The sequence below is a fragment of the Phyllobates terribilis genome, unplaced genomic scaffold (genome assembly GCF_046119375.1).
Source record: "Phyllobates terribilis strain yellow unplaced genomic scaffold, ASM4611937v1 Scaffold_9__5_contigs__length_417890890, whole genome shotgun sequence".
In the NCBI taxonomy this organism is placed as follows: domain Eukaryota; kingdom Metazoa; phylum Chordata; class Amphibia; order Anura; family Dendrobatidae; genus Phyllobates; species Phyllobates terribilis.
Genome location: NW_027362769.1, coordinates 192,336,277 through 192,353,530, shown reverse-complemented (window position 1 = coordinate 192,353,530; position 17,254 = coordinate 192,336,277). Strand labels below are relative to the sequence as shown.

Genomic DNA, 17,254 nt, shown 5'->3' with positions numbered 1-17,254 from the left:
AGTTTGTGTTTCTGGTGACATGTACCCTGTAAATTGTTAAGTGCTCTCCCCACTACAATAATGCTAAACGTGTGGCCGCTTACTGCAGTTTAGGCATAGTGGGGCTCAGAAGGAGGTGGGGGCATTTGGATTTTGGAGCGCAGGGATGTTGGAGCCATGTCGCTTTTCCAGAGTCTCCGTTCTACCAATAATGTGGGACCCCCTATAGTTCCATTGACAGATGACGGACCTGAGTGCGGGCTGATTTTGTGCAGGATAAGCTCGATTTTTATTGGTAACATTTGGGGGTACATAATATTTTTCGATCGCTTTCAGAATAAAGCTGGATCACCTTCTTGTATTCTACGCTGAGCACTTACGTCGAGGTTTCCGTGTAAATCCCACAAAAATAGGATTCAAACTAAACCCCCAATGGAACCACCCACCATAAAGAGGCAGGTTGGGCTCCATTTGGCATCTGCTCCGGTGGTCTCCATCTTTTTAGGAGTGGACAGATCTGTGGTCGCCCACACTTGTGCTGTAAAAAAAAGCCTAAAATGATGGAACACAGTCAGAACAGAGGCCAGTCCAAAGCGACTCCATCTGCCTCTTAAGTAAGTGGTTCTGTAAGTGGGATTTTGTCTGAATCGCGGTTTTGGAGAATTTAAATCTCGACGTAAGCGCTCAGTGGAGAGCACAGGATAAATGTGAGCCGAGTCTTGTTACAATTTTTGGGAGGTAGAATGAAAAAAATAGACAGCAGTACAAGGATAGTTGTTTTTTTTTACAGTGCAAGTGATAAGGCGGATTTATACTTCGGGTCGGTGCAATTACAGTGATACCAGATTTATATCGTTTTTTTTGGGCTTTGCTGCTATCACACAGTAAAAATGCTTTTTATTTTATAAAAAGTCGTTTTTTTCTGAGAGCTGTAACTTTTTAATTTTTTGGCAAACAGAGCTGTATGAGGGCTTATTTTTGGGGGGACCAGTTGCAGATTTGTTTGGTACCATTTTGGGATATATAATATTTTTTGATTGCTTTTTATTCAGATTTTTCAGACACAGAATGAACAAAAAACAGCGATTCAGTTATTGATTTTAGATTTTATTTTTTGCACCGTTCACCGGGAATTGTCCGTCGGGTTGTTACGGTTACAGCGGTACCAGATTTCTATTGTTTTTCTTACGCTTTGCTATTTTTACACACTAAAAACAAGATTTGACAACAATGAATTAGTTTTGCGTCGCCATGTTCGGAGAGCTGTAGCTGCTTTTTGCGGGACGGTTTGGCATTTTCATTTATACCATTTTTGCATATGGCTTTTTGATCGCTTTTTATTCATTGTTTTTGTGAGTCATTATTTGTGATGATAAAGCGACATTGTTTTTTTTTTTTTACGGTGTTCGCTGAACGGAATAAATCACATGTCAGTTTTATAGAGCGGGTCGTTCCGGACGCGTCGACACCAATTGTGTGTACGTTCTTGTGTATTTTTGTTTGATCACAAACGCTGCATTTTGAGCGGTGAAGCAGCTTCTCATGATTTGTGTGCACTCCTTTTGTGTTTTTTTTTTTACTTTTTTACATACTTTATTTCACTTTTTTTTACTTTTTCACTTAGTCCCACTGTGGGACACGTATAATTTTCACTTTGATCAGATACACTGAAGTACTCGTGTAATGCAGTGCATGAGAGCAGTCAGTGATTCACCCAGCTTATAGCTGGATCTCACAGGCCACCGTACCCTGAGGTCATCACCATCATGTGATGACCTCAGGGTACCATGGTAACCGTCGGGACCCGCGATTCTCATCGTGGGGGTCCGATGGTTACTAAGTGGGTCTTGCAACCCCCTTTGTGAGCACTTAAATACCGCTGTCATGATTGACAGTAGTATTTAAGGGGTTAATCGGCCCCAATCTGTCACAAAATCGGCCGCGGCCGATACAGCTGACACCCGCAGGAATTGACACCACAGGGCGGCGCTATTCCCTTATTCCCGATCGCCATTTTAGAACGGCAATAAGAGAATAAGGCCCCGTAACGACTGGCGTTAAAAGGCGCACCCGCATAAAGGGGTTACCTTCCCCAACCACACCCCTGAGGTGGAGATATGGTGAGCAGACCTCCCACCCATCTCTTATGGCTACTGACAAAAAAGCCCCAACCCTGTAATGGCCGATTAACCCCTCAGCACATAACATGCTGGAGAGAAACCTCTGAGTTTCACATCACGGAAGATAGCAACCTGCGTGAGACATACAGTTATATGAAAAAGTTTGGGCACCCCTATTAATCTTAAGCTTAATGTTTTATATAAATTGGTGTTTTTGCAGCAGCTCTTTCAGTTTGATCTATGTAATAACTGTTGGATACAGTAATGTTTCTGCCTTGAAATGAGGTTTATTGTACTAACAGAAAATGTGCAATCTGCATTCAAACAAAATGTGACAGGTGCATAAGTATGGGCACCCCACCAGAAAAGTGACATTAATATTTAGTAGATCCTCCTTTTGCCTCTAGTCGCTTCCTGTAGCTTTTAATGAGTTCCTGGATCCTGGATGAAGGTATTTTTGACCATTCCTCTTTACAAAACAATTCCAGTTCCTGTAAGTTTGATGGTCGCCCCCGAGCATGGACAGCCCTCTTCACATGATCCCACAGATGTTCAATGATATTCAGGTCTGGGGACTGGGATGGCCATTCCAGAACATTGTAATTGTTCCTCTGCATGAATGCCTGAGTAGATTTGGAGCGGTGTTTTGGATCATTGTCTTGCTGAAAGATCCATCCCCTGCGTAACTTCAACTTTGTCACTGATTCTTGAACATTATTGTCAAGAATCTGCTGATACTGAGTGGAATCCATGCGTCCCTCAACTTTAACAAGATTCCCGGTGCCGGCATTGGCCACACAGCCCCAAAGCATGATGGAACCTCCACCAAATTTTACTGTGGGTAGCAAGTGTTTTTCTTGGAATACTGTGTTTTTTTGCCGCCATGCATAACGCCTTTTTGTATGACCAAATAACTCAATCTTGGTTTCATCAGTCCACAGGACCTTCTTCCAAAAAGAAATTGGCTTCTCCAAATGTGCTTTTGCATGCCTCAGCCGACTCTGTTTGTGGCGTGCTTGCAGAAACGGCTTCTTTCACATCACTCTCCCATACAGCTTCTCCTTGTGCAAAGTGCGTTGTATAGTTGACCGATACACAGTGACACCATCTGCAGCAAGTTGATGCTGCAGCTCTCTTGAGGTGGTCTGAGGATTGTCCTTGACTGACCTCACCATTCTTCTTCTCTGCCTTTCTGATGTTTTTCTTGGCCGCCACTTCTGGCCTTAACAAGAACTGTCCCTGTGTTCTTCCATTTCCTTACTATGTTCCTCACAGTGGAAACTGACAGGTTAAATCTCTGAGACAGCTTTTTGTATCCTTCCCCTGAACAACTATGTTGAATAATCGTTGTTTTCAGATCATTTGATAGTTGTTTTGAGGAGCCCAAGATGCCACTCTTCAGAGGAGACTCAAACAGGAGAACAACTTGCAAGTGGCCACTTTAAGTAGCTTTTCTCATGATTGCATACACCTGGCTATGAAATTCAAAGCTCAATGAGGTTACAAAACCAAAAAAAGTGCTTTAGTAAGTCAGTAAAAAGTAGGTAGGAGTATTTAAAACAAGAAAATGATAAGGGTGCCCATACTTATGCACCTGTCAAATTTTGTTTGAATGCAGATTGCACATTTTCTGTTAGTACAATAAACCTCATTTCAAGGCAGAAACATTACTGTGTCCAACAGTTATTACATATATCAAACTGAAAGAGCTGCTGCAAAAACACCAATTTTTATAAAACATTAAGCTTAAGATTAATAGGGGTGCCCAAACTTATCCCCCCTCACAAACCCTGTCACACTATGTATATTCTACCAGAATATTATATATATACACGTGAGGGGTGTGTGGAGAATGTCTGCTTCACTCCCGTATGGAACTGTACTGTTTTAATAATCTTGTGTATGTTTGAGTCATCTGAAAAACTGTTGTTTTCATGTACGGCCATTAGATGGCAGCAGAGATACTGTTTAATATTACATTACCCTTATGGTAGTCGGGGCACATAGAGGGTTAACTGGTTTGGGGCCCCCCCTTAGTGAGTGAGGGAGCACTGGGAGGTTAGTTTCGGCCATCTTAGGTCAGTTGTTCAGTGACAGTGAAGAGTGGAGACGTGTCAGGAGGACACAGGAACGAGTATACAGAAGGGTGTGTGTGGGAGCCGGTGTAAAAGGAAGCAACTGTCCTCAGCAAAACTACAGTGGGACAGTGTTCTCCGGACACAGGGAAGCTGGGGGTCCTACAGTGAGGAAGAGACGTTTGAGGAACCTTTCTAAGAGAGGTGGTGGGAACGGCCCTGGTGCTGGAGAGGCCGAGAGCTGCAGTCAGATGGACGGAGACAGCGAGGTCTGGGCACGAATAGGAAGAAGATAGTGGGAGAAGCTCCCTTACTTCTGTTCCCAAGGAAAGATTGGTCTGAGTGCAGTTCCACGGCGAAACACATTGACCCGGGTGGCGCTGCATTGGTAATATGGAGGTCCTCTGCCTGAACTGTGAATTGTAACGTTTGCCACAAGTATTGCGCCGTCGCCAGTAACCGCCAAGAACGTGCCTCTGTTTGGTGCAGAAGTGAATAAGTGTTATTCCAGCTTTCCTTTGTGTGCTGATTGTTTGACAAGTAAAATGACCTTTGTTTTCTATCAAACTGTCCGGTCTCCTCCTTCTGAAGGCTGAAAGAGTCGACACCCGGGACGGCGGGTCAGAAGTGAGTATGGAGGCTCCCTCCACAGAGGCACCACAGCACACACACACCCAGGGACGGCAGGTCAGAAGTGAGTATGGAGGCTCCCTCCACAGAGGCACCACAGCACACACACACACCCAGGGACGGCAGGTCAGAAGTGAGTATGGAGGCTCCCTCCACAGAGGCACCACAGCACACACACACCCGGGACGGCGGGTCAGAAGTGAGTATGGAGGCTCCCTCCACAGAGGCACCACAGCACACACACACCCAGGGACGGCGGGTCAGAAGTGAGTATGGAGGCTCCCTCCACAGAGGCACCACAGCACACACACACCCAGGGACGGCAGGTCAGAAGTGAGTATGGAGCTCCCTCCACAGAGGCACCACAGCACACACACACACCCAGGGACGGCAGGTCAGAAGTGAGTATGGAGGCTCCCTCCACAGAGGCACCACAGCACACACACACCCAGGGACGGCGGGTCAGAAGTGAGTATGGAGGCTCCCTCCACAGAGGCACCACAGCACACACACACACCCAGGGACGGCAGGTCAGAAGTGAGTATGGAGGCTCCCTCCACAGAGGCACCACAGCACACACACACCCGGGACGGCAGGTTAGAAGTGAGTATGGAGGCTCCCTCCACAGAGGCACCACAGCACACACACACCCAGGGATGGCAGGTCAGAAGTGAGTATGGAGGCTCCCTCCACAGAGGCACCACAACACACACACACCCAGGGACGGCAGGTCAGAAGTGAGTATGGAGCCTCCCTCCACAGAGGCACCACAGCACACACACACCCAGGAACGGCAGGTCAGAAGTGAGTATGGAGGCTCCCTCCACAGAGGCACCACAGCACACACACACCCAGGGACGGTGGGTCAGAAGTGAGTATGGAGGCTCCCTCCACAGAGGCACCACAGCACACACACACTCAGGGACGGCAGGTCAGAAGTGAGTATGGAGCCTCCCTCCACAGAGGCACCACAGCACACACACACCCAGGGACGGCAGGTCAGAAGTAATGTATGGAGGCTCCTTCCACAGAGGCACCACAGCACACACACACCCAGGGACGGCAGGTCAGAAGTGAGTATGGAGGCTCCCTCCACAGAGGCACCACAGCACACACACACACCCAGGGACGGCAGGTCAGAAGTGAGTATGGAGGCTCCCTCCACAGAGGCACCACAGCACACACACACCCGGGACGGCGGGTCAGAAGTGAGTATGGAGGCTCCCTCCACAGAGGCACCACAGCACACACACACCCAGGGACGGCGGGTCAGAAGTGAGTATGGAGGCTCCCTCCACAGAGGCACCACAGCACACACACACCCAGGGACGGCAGGTCAGAAGTGAGTATGGAGCTCCCTCCACAGAGGCACCACAGCACACACACACACCCAGGGACGGCAGGTCAGAAGTGAGTATGGAGGCTCCCTCCACAGAGGCACCACAGCACACACACACCCAGGGACGGCGGGTCAGAAGTGAGTATGGAGGCTCCCTCCACAGAGGCACCACAGCACACACACACACCCAGGGACGGCAGGTCAGAAGTGAGTATGGAGGCTCCCTCCACAGAGGCACCACAGCACACACACACCCGGGACGGCAGGTTAGAAGTGAGTATGGAGGCTCCCTCCACAGAGGCACCACAGCACACACACACCCAGGGATGGCAGGTCAGAAGTGAGTATGGAGGCTCCCTCCACAGAGGCACCACAACACACACACACCCAGGGACGGCAGGTCAGAAGTGAGTATGGAGCCTCCCTCCACAGAGGCACCACAGCACACACACACCCAGGGACGGCAGGTCAGAAGTGAGTATGGAGGCTCCCTCCACAGAGGCACCACAGCACACACACACCCAGGGACTGTGGGTCAGAAGTGAGTATGGAGGCTCCCTCCACAGAGGCACCACAGCACACACACACTCAGGGACGGCAGGTCAGAAGTGAGTATGGAGCCTCCCTCCACAGAGGCACCACAGCACACACACACCCAGGGACGGCAGGTCAGAAGTAATGTATGGAGGCTCCTTCCACAGAGGCACCACAGCACACACACACCCAGGGACGGCAGGTCAGAAGTGAGTATGGAGGCTCCCTCCACAGAGGCACCACAGCACACACACACCCAGGGATGGCAGGTCAGAAGTGAGTATGGAGCTCCCTCCACAGAGGCACCACAGCACACACACACACCCAGGGACGGCAGGTCAGAAGTGAGTATGGAGGCTCCCTCCACAGAGGCACCACAGCACACACACACCCAGGGACGGCAGGTCAGAAGTGAGTATGGAGGCTCCTTCCACAGAGGCACCACAGCACACACACACCCAGGGACGGCAGGTCAGAAGTGAGTATGGAGGCTCCCTCCACAGAGGCACCACAGCACACACACACCCAGGGACGGCAGGTCAGAAGTGAGTATGGAGGCTCCCTCCACAGAGGCACCACAGCACACACACTCAGGGATTCTCAGAGTCCCCATTGTCTGTAGCGGGCCAGGGTGAAGATCTAAACACTGAAAGGGACACTCGCCACCGACTACCACCCTGCCCCCCGTTACATATACACATCACATGTGCAGAGCAGCAAATAATAGAATTGTGTGTGTATATTATGTACTGTATATATATATATATATATATATATATATATATATATATATATATATATATATAGGTATGTAGTGTATATGTAGCACCCCGAGGGCTCGGCTGCTACAGGGGTATTGCACCTCTGCCAGAGGTGTGGTATTCCACTCCCGGGTAAGGATGGAGTGTGGACCAGGACTCGGTAGGCTGCATGAACCACACACACCCCATTTCCGAGGGACAGCTCAACGGTGCTCCCACTAGACAGAGTGCAGGCACGACAGCATCTGTCCCTGTCTGGAGTGGGGAGGGAGGAGGAATACCCATGGTGTAGGAGCAGATAGGGGTGGGTCTCTGGGCATAGGCAGGAGCCCATTGCTTGCTAGTCACCTGGGCTCGGGTGTCAGAAGGAGGTATATAAGGTGGGCACCATCTTAGAGTCAGTGTCAAGAGTCAGAGGAGAAGACAGGAGGCTGGAGCCTGAGAGAGAGAAAGGAGAAGGAACAGAAAGGAAAGTAAGAAAGGAACAGGAACACAGAGAAAGGCCCAGAGACACGAAGGCAGAAGGAACCCTAAGAACCCACGAGATACTGGGTGAAGGGTTGGCAGAGCAGGGTACCGGAACCCAAATTGGTGGAGGCGACTAATCCTCAGCCAAAACCGGAGGTTGTTACCACATATTGGTGCGACCCCTCACTACATCCACCAGGAAAGCATACCACATAGGGTCAGGGAAACCGGAGAGAGGTTTCGCCAACAGAAGGCCCGAGGAAGCTGGACAAAGGTGGGTCACTGGTGGGGACGGCCAGAGAAGGGAAGAGAAGGGAGCTCTGAACCACACTCTGGAATTGCCTGGGAGTTGACCGAGTCCCTCACCTGGTGGACGCAGCATGACTCGGGCAGTCCTACCTGCGCACAAGTGACCTGATAAAGAACTGTGAGTAAAGCATTGAAAACTGCACCACACGTCTCTGTGATTCCTTGCCGCACGAGCACTGATGGTAGTGCGAGTACGAGTGAGTACTGGGACGCTCACACCATCACTACCATCATCCACACCAGCTGCCCTGAGGCAATACTCCTCCCGTGGGGAGTCATCCCATACTCAGCTGCGCAAACAACATCAGCCTCAGCGGTCTGCAGCGCAGCGGCGGTCCCCACTGACCGCAATCCACGGGTGGCGTAGTCGGACAATTACAATACAAATATACTGCCACTGGTTTGACCACCCTGAGCCACGGACCGGGTCACCACCACACGGAGACTACAACCCCCAGCGATCCGGCTCCGGGTATCCCCTGCACAGCACAGGCACAGGGGGCGAGTCATATATATGTGTCTAACTGTATCCAAGTGAGGATGGATGGCCATGGCTATGGGCAGGATGATATGGGGTCCATTACTTCAGTGGTCACTCACCTCTACAGTCGCACTCACCAGGTAGACTTTGCAGTGGTTGATGTCATCAATGGAGAAGAGCACGGCGTCTTTGATGAAGATGGACATAGCACGGAGGATGAAGGAGGAGAAGAGGTTCATATGGATATAATTGCGTGTACAGCGCAGCCTCCTGCATGAAAGAACAACAACTAGACAATGCTCCATCAACACCAACACCATGATGTACACAGTCCATAACAGTGAGATTACAGCACCAAGAAGGAAAAGTCGTGGAATTCTGGAAATCACTGGACAGAGACCTCACCGATCTGCACTTTCTGAAAAATTGTAAACAAAATAATGAAACCAACTCGATTCCTCGAGTCTGGCGGATCCACCGACCAATGACATCCCCAATGTGCTCGATGGAGACAAGTCCAGAGATGCTGCCGGCAGCTCCTGTGTGATCACCGTCCAATGACATCCCCGATGTGCTGGATGGAGACAAGTCCAGAGATGCTGCCGGCAGCTCCTGTGTGATCACCGACCAATGACGTCCCCGTTGTGCTCGATGGAGACAAATCCGGAGACGCTGCTGGCAGCTCCTGCATGATCACCGACCAATGACATCCCCAATGTGCTCGATGGAGACAAGTCCGGAGACGCTGTCGGCAGCTCCTGTGTAATCACCGACCAATGATGTCCCCGATGTGCTCGATGGAGACAAGTCCGGAGACGCTGCCGGCAGCTCCTGTGTAATTACCGACCAATGACGTCCCCAATGTGCTGGATGGAGACAAGTCCGGAGGCGCTGCCGGCAGCTCCTGTGTAATCACCGACCAATGACGTCCCCGATGTGCTCGATGGAGACAAGTCAGGAGACGCTGCCGGCAGCTCCTGTGTGATCACCGACCAATGACGTTCCCGATGCTCTCGATGGACACAAGTCCGGAGACGCTGCCGGCAGCTCCTGTGTAATCACCGACCAATGACGTCCCCGATGTGCTCGATGGAGACAAGTCCGGAGACGCTGCCGGCAGCTCCTGTGTGATCACCGACCAATGACGTCCCCGATGTGCTGGATGGAGACAAGTCCAGAGACTCTGCTGGCAGCTCCTGTGTAATCACCGACCAATGACGTCCCCGATGTGCTGGATGGAGACAAGTCCGGAGGCGCTGCCGGCAGCTCCTGTGTAATCACCGACCAATGACGTCCTCGATGTGCTGGATGGAGACAATTTCGGAGACGCTGCTGCCACGGCAGCAGGTTTAGGCCACGCAGGTGCTCACAGTAGTACAAGGAACATGCGGACTGGGGGTGTCATGTAGAAGAACAGCTCCTGCAAAATTTGGAGAAATGGCCGCACTTCTGGTTCCATCACCAAATCAATGTATCGCGAGCTGTTAGTGACTTGGAATGAAAACTTGAGGGGTCCGTCGAATGAACATTATGTCCCTCCACACCATAATCCCGGGAGGAGAACCGGTGTGATGTTCCCCTTGTGAAGGCTTCTTCATGACGCTGCGCACGTGCACTGCTCCGTTCTGTGCTGAAACTGAAATTAGATGTCACGTACCAAAACTAAGGTGTTAATGTCTACACAAACTATGGGAAAACATCAGCATGACATTGGGCTATGAGCCGGACATCAGGCAACAGGTGTCCACTGACCTCATACCACTAGTCCCACAGGTGATCATGGTACATATCAAGACAGCAATAGAAAGTTGAATGGAGGTCCTTCCTCTTCAGTGATGAGTCCCACTTTTCTCTTACACTCAATGATAACCGGAGATTAGTCTGCATGACATGGGCAACTCCATGAAGAGGACTTTACAAAGGCATCAAACACCGGTCCAACTCCTGGGATTATGGTGTGGGGGCTCATAATGTTCAGTAACCGGACCCTTATAGTCTTCATTCCAGGTCACTAACTGCTTGTGTAGCGCCCCGAGGGCTCGGCTGCTACAGGGGTATTGCACCTCTGCCAGAGGTGTGATATTCCACTCCCGGGTAAGGATGGAGTGTGGACCAGGGCTCAGTTAGCTGCATACAGCACACACACCCCATTTCCGAGGAACAGCTCAACGGTGCTCCCATTAGTATGCAGGCACGACAGCATCTGTCCCTGGCTGGAGTGGGGAGGGGGGAGGAAAACCCAGTGATGTAGGAGCAGAAGGGGTTGGGTTTCTGGGCATAGGTAGGAGCCCATTGGTTGCAAGTCACCTGGGCTCACACACAGAGAGGGAGGTATATAAGGTGACACCATCTTAGAACAGTGTTCAGTCTGAGAGAGGAAGTGACAGAGCAGGGCCTCTGTGGAGCTCTGCTCCGGAGGCGGACCTAGCCTGCGAGGCCAGAGCCAGCACTGAAAGAGAAGAAGTCAGTTCAGTCGGAGGAGGAGAGAAGAAGTGAGTTCCGCAAGGAGGGCTGACAGGGAGCCGTGGCTCAGTCTGGGCCCAGCTCCACGAGGCAGGCCTAGGGTGAAGGCCGGAGCCAGAAGGAGAGGAACGGAAACAGAAAGGAACAGAAAGGAAAGTAAGAAGGAACAAAACACCAAGAGAGGCCCAGAGACACGAAGGCAGAAGGAACCTAAGGACCCAGGAGATTGCGGGTGACGGGTTGGCAGAACAGGGTACCGGATCCCAAGTTGGTGGAGGCGACTAATCCTCAGCCAAGGACCGGCGGTCGCCATCATATCTTGGTGTGACCCCTCACTACACCTACTAGAAAGACACACCACATAGGGTCAGGGAAGTGGACACCCAGCCTCCCAAGAGAAGACCCGAGGAAGCTGGACAAAAGTAGTGTCACTGGTGGGGCATGGCTGACGAAAGGAAAAGAAGGGGGTCCTGAGCCTCACTCTGGAATTACCTGGGGGTTGACCGAGCCCCCTGCCTGGTGGACGCAGCACGGCTTGGGCAGTCATTGTCGGCGGAGAGACTTGGAATATAAAGAACTGTGAATAAAGAACTTGAACTGCAACCCCACGTCTCTGTGCTTCATCGCCGCACCAGCACTACTAGTGCTGGGACGCCCATGCACTATCTCCCCCATCATCTACTACACTGCCCTGGGGCTGCACTCTTCCCGCGGGGAGTCACACTACCTCAGCTGCACACACCATCAGCCCCAGCGGTCTGTCTTGCAGCGGCGGTTCGCACCGACCGCAATCCACGGGTGGCGTAGTCGGACAATTAACCATAAAAACCCCATAAATAGACTGCCACTGGTTTGACCACCCTGAGCCACGGGACTGGACCACCGCCACGGAGACTACAACCCCCAGCATCCCACAAAAGAGACCCGGCTCCGGGTAACCCACACACGTGTACGCTCGGCCCAGGGGGAGCGTCACTTGCGATACATTGATTTGGTCGTGGACTCAGTGGTGCGGCCATTTCTCTACACTAAATCCTCAGGCTCTTTGTTCCTCGCACTACTGTGAGCGCCTGTGTGGCTTAAACTTACTCCCGTGGCTGCAGCATTTCCAGACTTGTCTCCATTGAGCACATCGGGGACGTCATTGGTCGGTGATTACACAGGAGCTGCCGGCAGCGTCTCTGGACTTGTCTCCATCCAGTACATCGGGGACGTCATTGGTCGGTGATTACACAGGAGCTGCCGGCAGCGTCTCTGGACTTGTCTCCATCCAGCACATCGGGGACGTCATTGGTCGGTGATTACACAGGAGCTGCCGGCAGCGTCTCTGGACTTGTCTCCATTGAGCACATCGGGGACGTCATTGGTCGGTGATTACACAGGAGCTGCCGGCAGCGTCTCCGGACTTGTCTCCATCCAGCACATCGGGGACGTCATTGGTCGGTGATTACACAGGAGCTGCCGGCAGCGTCTCTGGACTTGTCTCCATCCAGCACATCGGGGACGTCATTGGTCGGTGATTACACAGGAGCTGCCGGCAGCGTCTCCGGACTTGTCTCCATCCAGCACATCGGGGACGTCATTGGTCGGTGATTACACAGGAGCTGCCGGCAGCGTCTCTGGACTTGTCTCCATCCAGCACATCGGGGACGTCATTGGTCGGTGATTACACAGGAGCTGCCGGCAGCGTCTCCGGACTTGTCTCCATCCAGCACATCGGGGACGTCATTGGTCGGTGATTACACAGGAGCTGCTGGCAGCGTCTCCAGACTTGTCTCCATCAAGCACATCAGGGACGTCATTGGTCGGTGATTACACAGGAGCTGCCGGCAGCGTCTCTGGACTTGTCTCCATGAAGTACATCGGGGACGTCATTGGTCGGTGATTACACAGGAGCTGCCGGCAGCGGATCCTGGTGATTTGTACAATCAGCGGCAGAACATTCCTCAGACGACCATTAATGACCTCAGTGACAGCAGCCGAGGCCGGAGGTGCCGGGATTTCTGCACGAGGCTCAGACTCCGGACTAGAGAATACCGGGCTTGTGATAAGGTTGTGTTCATGTTTGCGCCATGTGGTGATCGGTGACGTCTCCATCCAGTGATTTCCATCATCCACCAATTCTCCTTCTTGGTATTATTTCAATGTTGAGGATTGCATATATATATATATACACACACACACACATACAATCATTACTACATACAAACAAAATAAATCTAATGAGGCACTAATCACCTAAATGACAGGAGGAGCACTAGGGCCAGAAACAGGGAGCTCAGCGACGTCCCGTAGCCCACTGTGTAGAGGGTCTTCAGGTGCATATAATATTTCTGCTGTAAAGACACAAATAAAAAAGTAAAGATCCGTGATAGATACATGAAGTAAAAAACAAAAATATATTAAAGCCCTAAATGTGAGTGTAGTGATGCAGTATATTACAGGTGTAGTATATGGGGTGTAGTGATATAGTATATTACAGGTGTAGTATATGGGGAGTAGTGATGTAGTATATTACAGGTGTAGTATATGGGGTGTAGTGATATAGTATATTACAGGTGTAGTATATGGGGTGTAGTGATGTAGTATATTACAGGTGTAGTATATGGGGTGTAGTGATATAGTATATTACAGGTGTAGTATATGGGGTGTAGTGATGTAGTATATTACAGGTGTAGTATATGGGGTGTAGTGATGTAGTATATTACAGGTGTAGTATATGGGGTGTAGTGATGTAGTATATTACAGGTGTAGTATATGGGGTGTAGTGGTGTAGTATATTACAGGTGCAGTATATGGGGTGTAGTGGTGTAGTATATTACAGGTGCAGTATATGGGGTGTAGTGATATAGTATATTACAGGTGTAGTATATGGGGTGTAGTGATGTAGTATATTACAGGTGTAGTATATGGGGTGTAGTGATGTAGTATATTACAGGTGTAGTATATGGGGTGTAGTGGTGTAGTATATTACAGGTGCAGTATATGGGGTGTAGTGATATAGTATATTACAGGTGTAGTATATGGGGTGTAGTGATGTAGTATATTACAGGTGTAGTATATGGGGTGTAGTGGTGTAGTATATTACAGGTGCAGTATATGGGGTGTAGTGGTGTAGTATATTACAGGTGCAGTATATGGGGTGTAGTGATGTAGTATATTACAGGTGTAGTATATGGGGTGTAGTGATGTAGTATATTACAGGTGTAGTATATGGGGTGTAGTGATGTAGTATATTACAGGTGTAGTATATGGGGTGTAGTGGTGTAGTATATTACAGGTGCAGTATATGGGGTGTAGTGATATAGTATATTACAGGTGTAGTATATGGGGTGTAGTGATGTAGTATATTACAGGTGTAGTATATGGGGTGTAGTGGTGTAGTATATTACAGGTGCAGTATATGGGGTGTAGTGATATAGTATATTACAGGTGTAGTATATGGGGTGTAGTGATGTAGTATATTACAGGTGTAGTATATGGGGTGTAGTGATGTAGTATATTACAGGTGTAGTATATGGGGTGTAGTGATGTAGTATATTACAGGTGCAGTATATGGGGTGTAGTGATGTAGTATATTACAGGTGTAGTATATGGGGTGTAGTGATGTAGTATATTACAGGTGTAGTATATGGGGTGTAGTGATGTAGTATATTACAGGTGTAGTATATGGGGTGTAGTGATGTAGTATATTACAGGTGTAGTATATGGGGTGTAGTGATGTAGTATATTACAGGTGTAGTATATGGGGTGTAGTGATGTAGTATATTACAGGTGTAGTATATGGGGTGTAGTGATGTAGTATATTACAGGTGTAGTATATGGGGTGTAGTGATGTAGTATATTACAGGTGCAGTATATGGGGTGTAGTGAAGTAGTATATTACAGGTGTAGTATATGGGGTGTAGTGATGTAGTATATTACAGGTGTAGTATATGGGGTGTAGTGATGTAGTATATTACAGGTGTAGTATATGGGGTGTAGTGATGTAGTATATTACAGGTGTAGTATATGGGGTGTAGTGATATAGTATATTACAGGTGTAGTATATGGGGAGTAGTGATGTAGTATATTACAGGTGTAGTATATGGGGTGTAGTGATGTAGTATATTACAGGTGTAGTATATGGGGTGTAGTGATATAGTATATTACAGGTGTAGTATATGGGGTGTAGTGATGTAGTATATTACAGGTGTAGTATATGGGGTGTAGTGATATAGTATATTACAGGTGTAGTATATGGGGTGTAGTGATGTAGTATATTACAGGTGTAGTATATGGGGTGTAGTGATGTAGTATATTACAGGTGTAGTATATGGGGTGTAGTGATGTAGTATATTACAGGTGTAGTATATGGGGTGTAGTGATGTAGTATATTACAGGTGTAGTATATGGGGTGTAGTGATGTAGTATATTACAGGTGTAGTATATGGGGTGTAGTGATGTAGTATATTACAGGTGCAGTATATGGGGTGTATTGATATAGTATATTACAGGTGTAGTATATGGGTGTAGTGATGTAGTATATTACAGGTGTAGTATATGGGGTGTAGTGATGTAGTATATTACAGGTGTAGTATATGGGGTGTAGTGATGTAGTATATTACAGGTGCAGTATATGGGGTGTAGTGATGTAGTATATTACAGGTGTAGTATATGGGGTGTAGTGATGTAGTATATTACAGGTGTAGTATATGGGGTGTAGTGATGCAGTATATTACAGGTGTATATGGGGTGTAGTGATGCAGTATATTACAGGTGTAGTATATGGGGTGTAGTGATGTAGTATATTACAGGTGTAGTATATGGGGTGTAGTGATGCAGTATATTACAGGTGTAGTATATGGGGTGTAGTGATGTAGTATATTACAGGTGTAGTATATGGGGTGTAGTGATGTAGTATATTACAGGTGTAGTAGATGGGGTGTAGTGATGTAGTATATTACAGGTGTAGTATATGGGGTGTAGTGATGTAGTATATTGCAGGTGTAGTATATGGGGTGTAGTGATGTAGTATATTACAGGTGTAGTATATGGGGTGTAGTGATGTAGTATATTACAGGTGTAGTATATGGGGTGTAGTGATGTAGTATATTACAGGTGTAGTATATGGGGTGTAGTGATGTAGTATATCACAGGTGTAGTATATGGGGTGTAGTGATGTAGTATATTACAGGTGTAGTATATGGGGTGTAGTGATGTAGTATATTACAGGTGCAGTATGTGGGGTGTAGAGATGTAGTATATTACAGGTGTAGTATATGGGGTGTAGTGATGTACTATATTACAGGTGTAGTATGTGGGGTGTAGTGATGTAGTATATTACAGGTGTAGCATATGGGGTGTAGTGATGTAGTATATTACAGGTGCAGTATGTGGGGTGTAGAGATGTAGTATATTACAGGTGTAGTATATGGGGTGTAGTGATGTACTATATTACAGGTGTAGTATGTGGGGTGTAGTGATGTAGTATATTACAGGTGTAGCATATGGGGTGTAGTGATGTAGTATATTACAGGTGTAGTATATGGGGTGTAGTGATGTAGTATATTACAGGTGTAGTATATGGGTGTAGTGATGTAGTATATTACAGGTGTAGTATATGGGGTGTAGTGATGTAGTATATGGGGTGTAGTGATGTAGTATATTACAGGTGTAGTATATGGGGTGTAGTGATGTAGTATATTACAGGTGTAGTATATGGGGTGTAGTGATGTAGTATATTACAGGTATAGTATATGGGGTGTAGTGATGTAGTATATTACTGGTGCAGTAGATGGAGTGTAGTGATGTAGTATATTACAGGTGTAGTATATGGGGTGTAGTGATGTAGTATATTACAGGAGTAGTATATGGGGTGTAGTGATGTAGTATATTACAGGTGTAGTATATGGGGTGTAGTGATGTAGTATATTACAGGTATAGTATATGGGGTGTAGTGATGTAGTATATTACAGGTGTCGTATATGGGGTGTAGTGATGTAGTATATTACAGGTGTAATATATGGGGTGTAGTGATGTAGTATATTACAGGTATAGTATATGGGGTGTAGTGATGTAGTATATTACAGGTGTAGTATATGGGGTGTAGTGAT

The 17,254-nt window shown here is 48.4% G+C and overlaps 1 protein-coding gene across 1 annotated transcript in view; it reads right to left on the bottom strand.

The window, feature by feature from the left end:
- The window catches only part of SCTR (secretin receptor), a 333,777-nt gene that overhangs the window by 162,067 nt on the left and 154,456 nt on the right, over positions 1-17,254 (bottom strand). Inside the window, 2 exon segments of the mRNA XM_073646134.1 lie at positions 8,834-8,966; positions 13,398-13,495. Coding sequence (XP_073502235.1) covers positions 8,834-8,966; positions 13,398-13,495 — 231 coding nt within the window.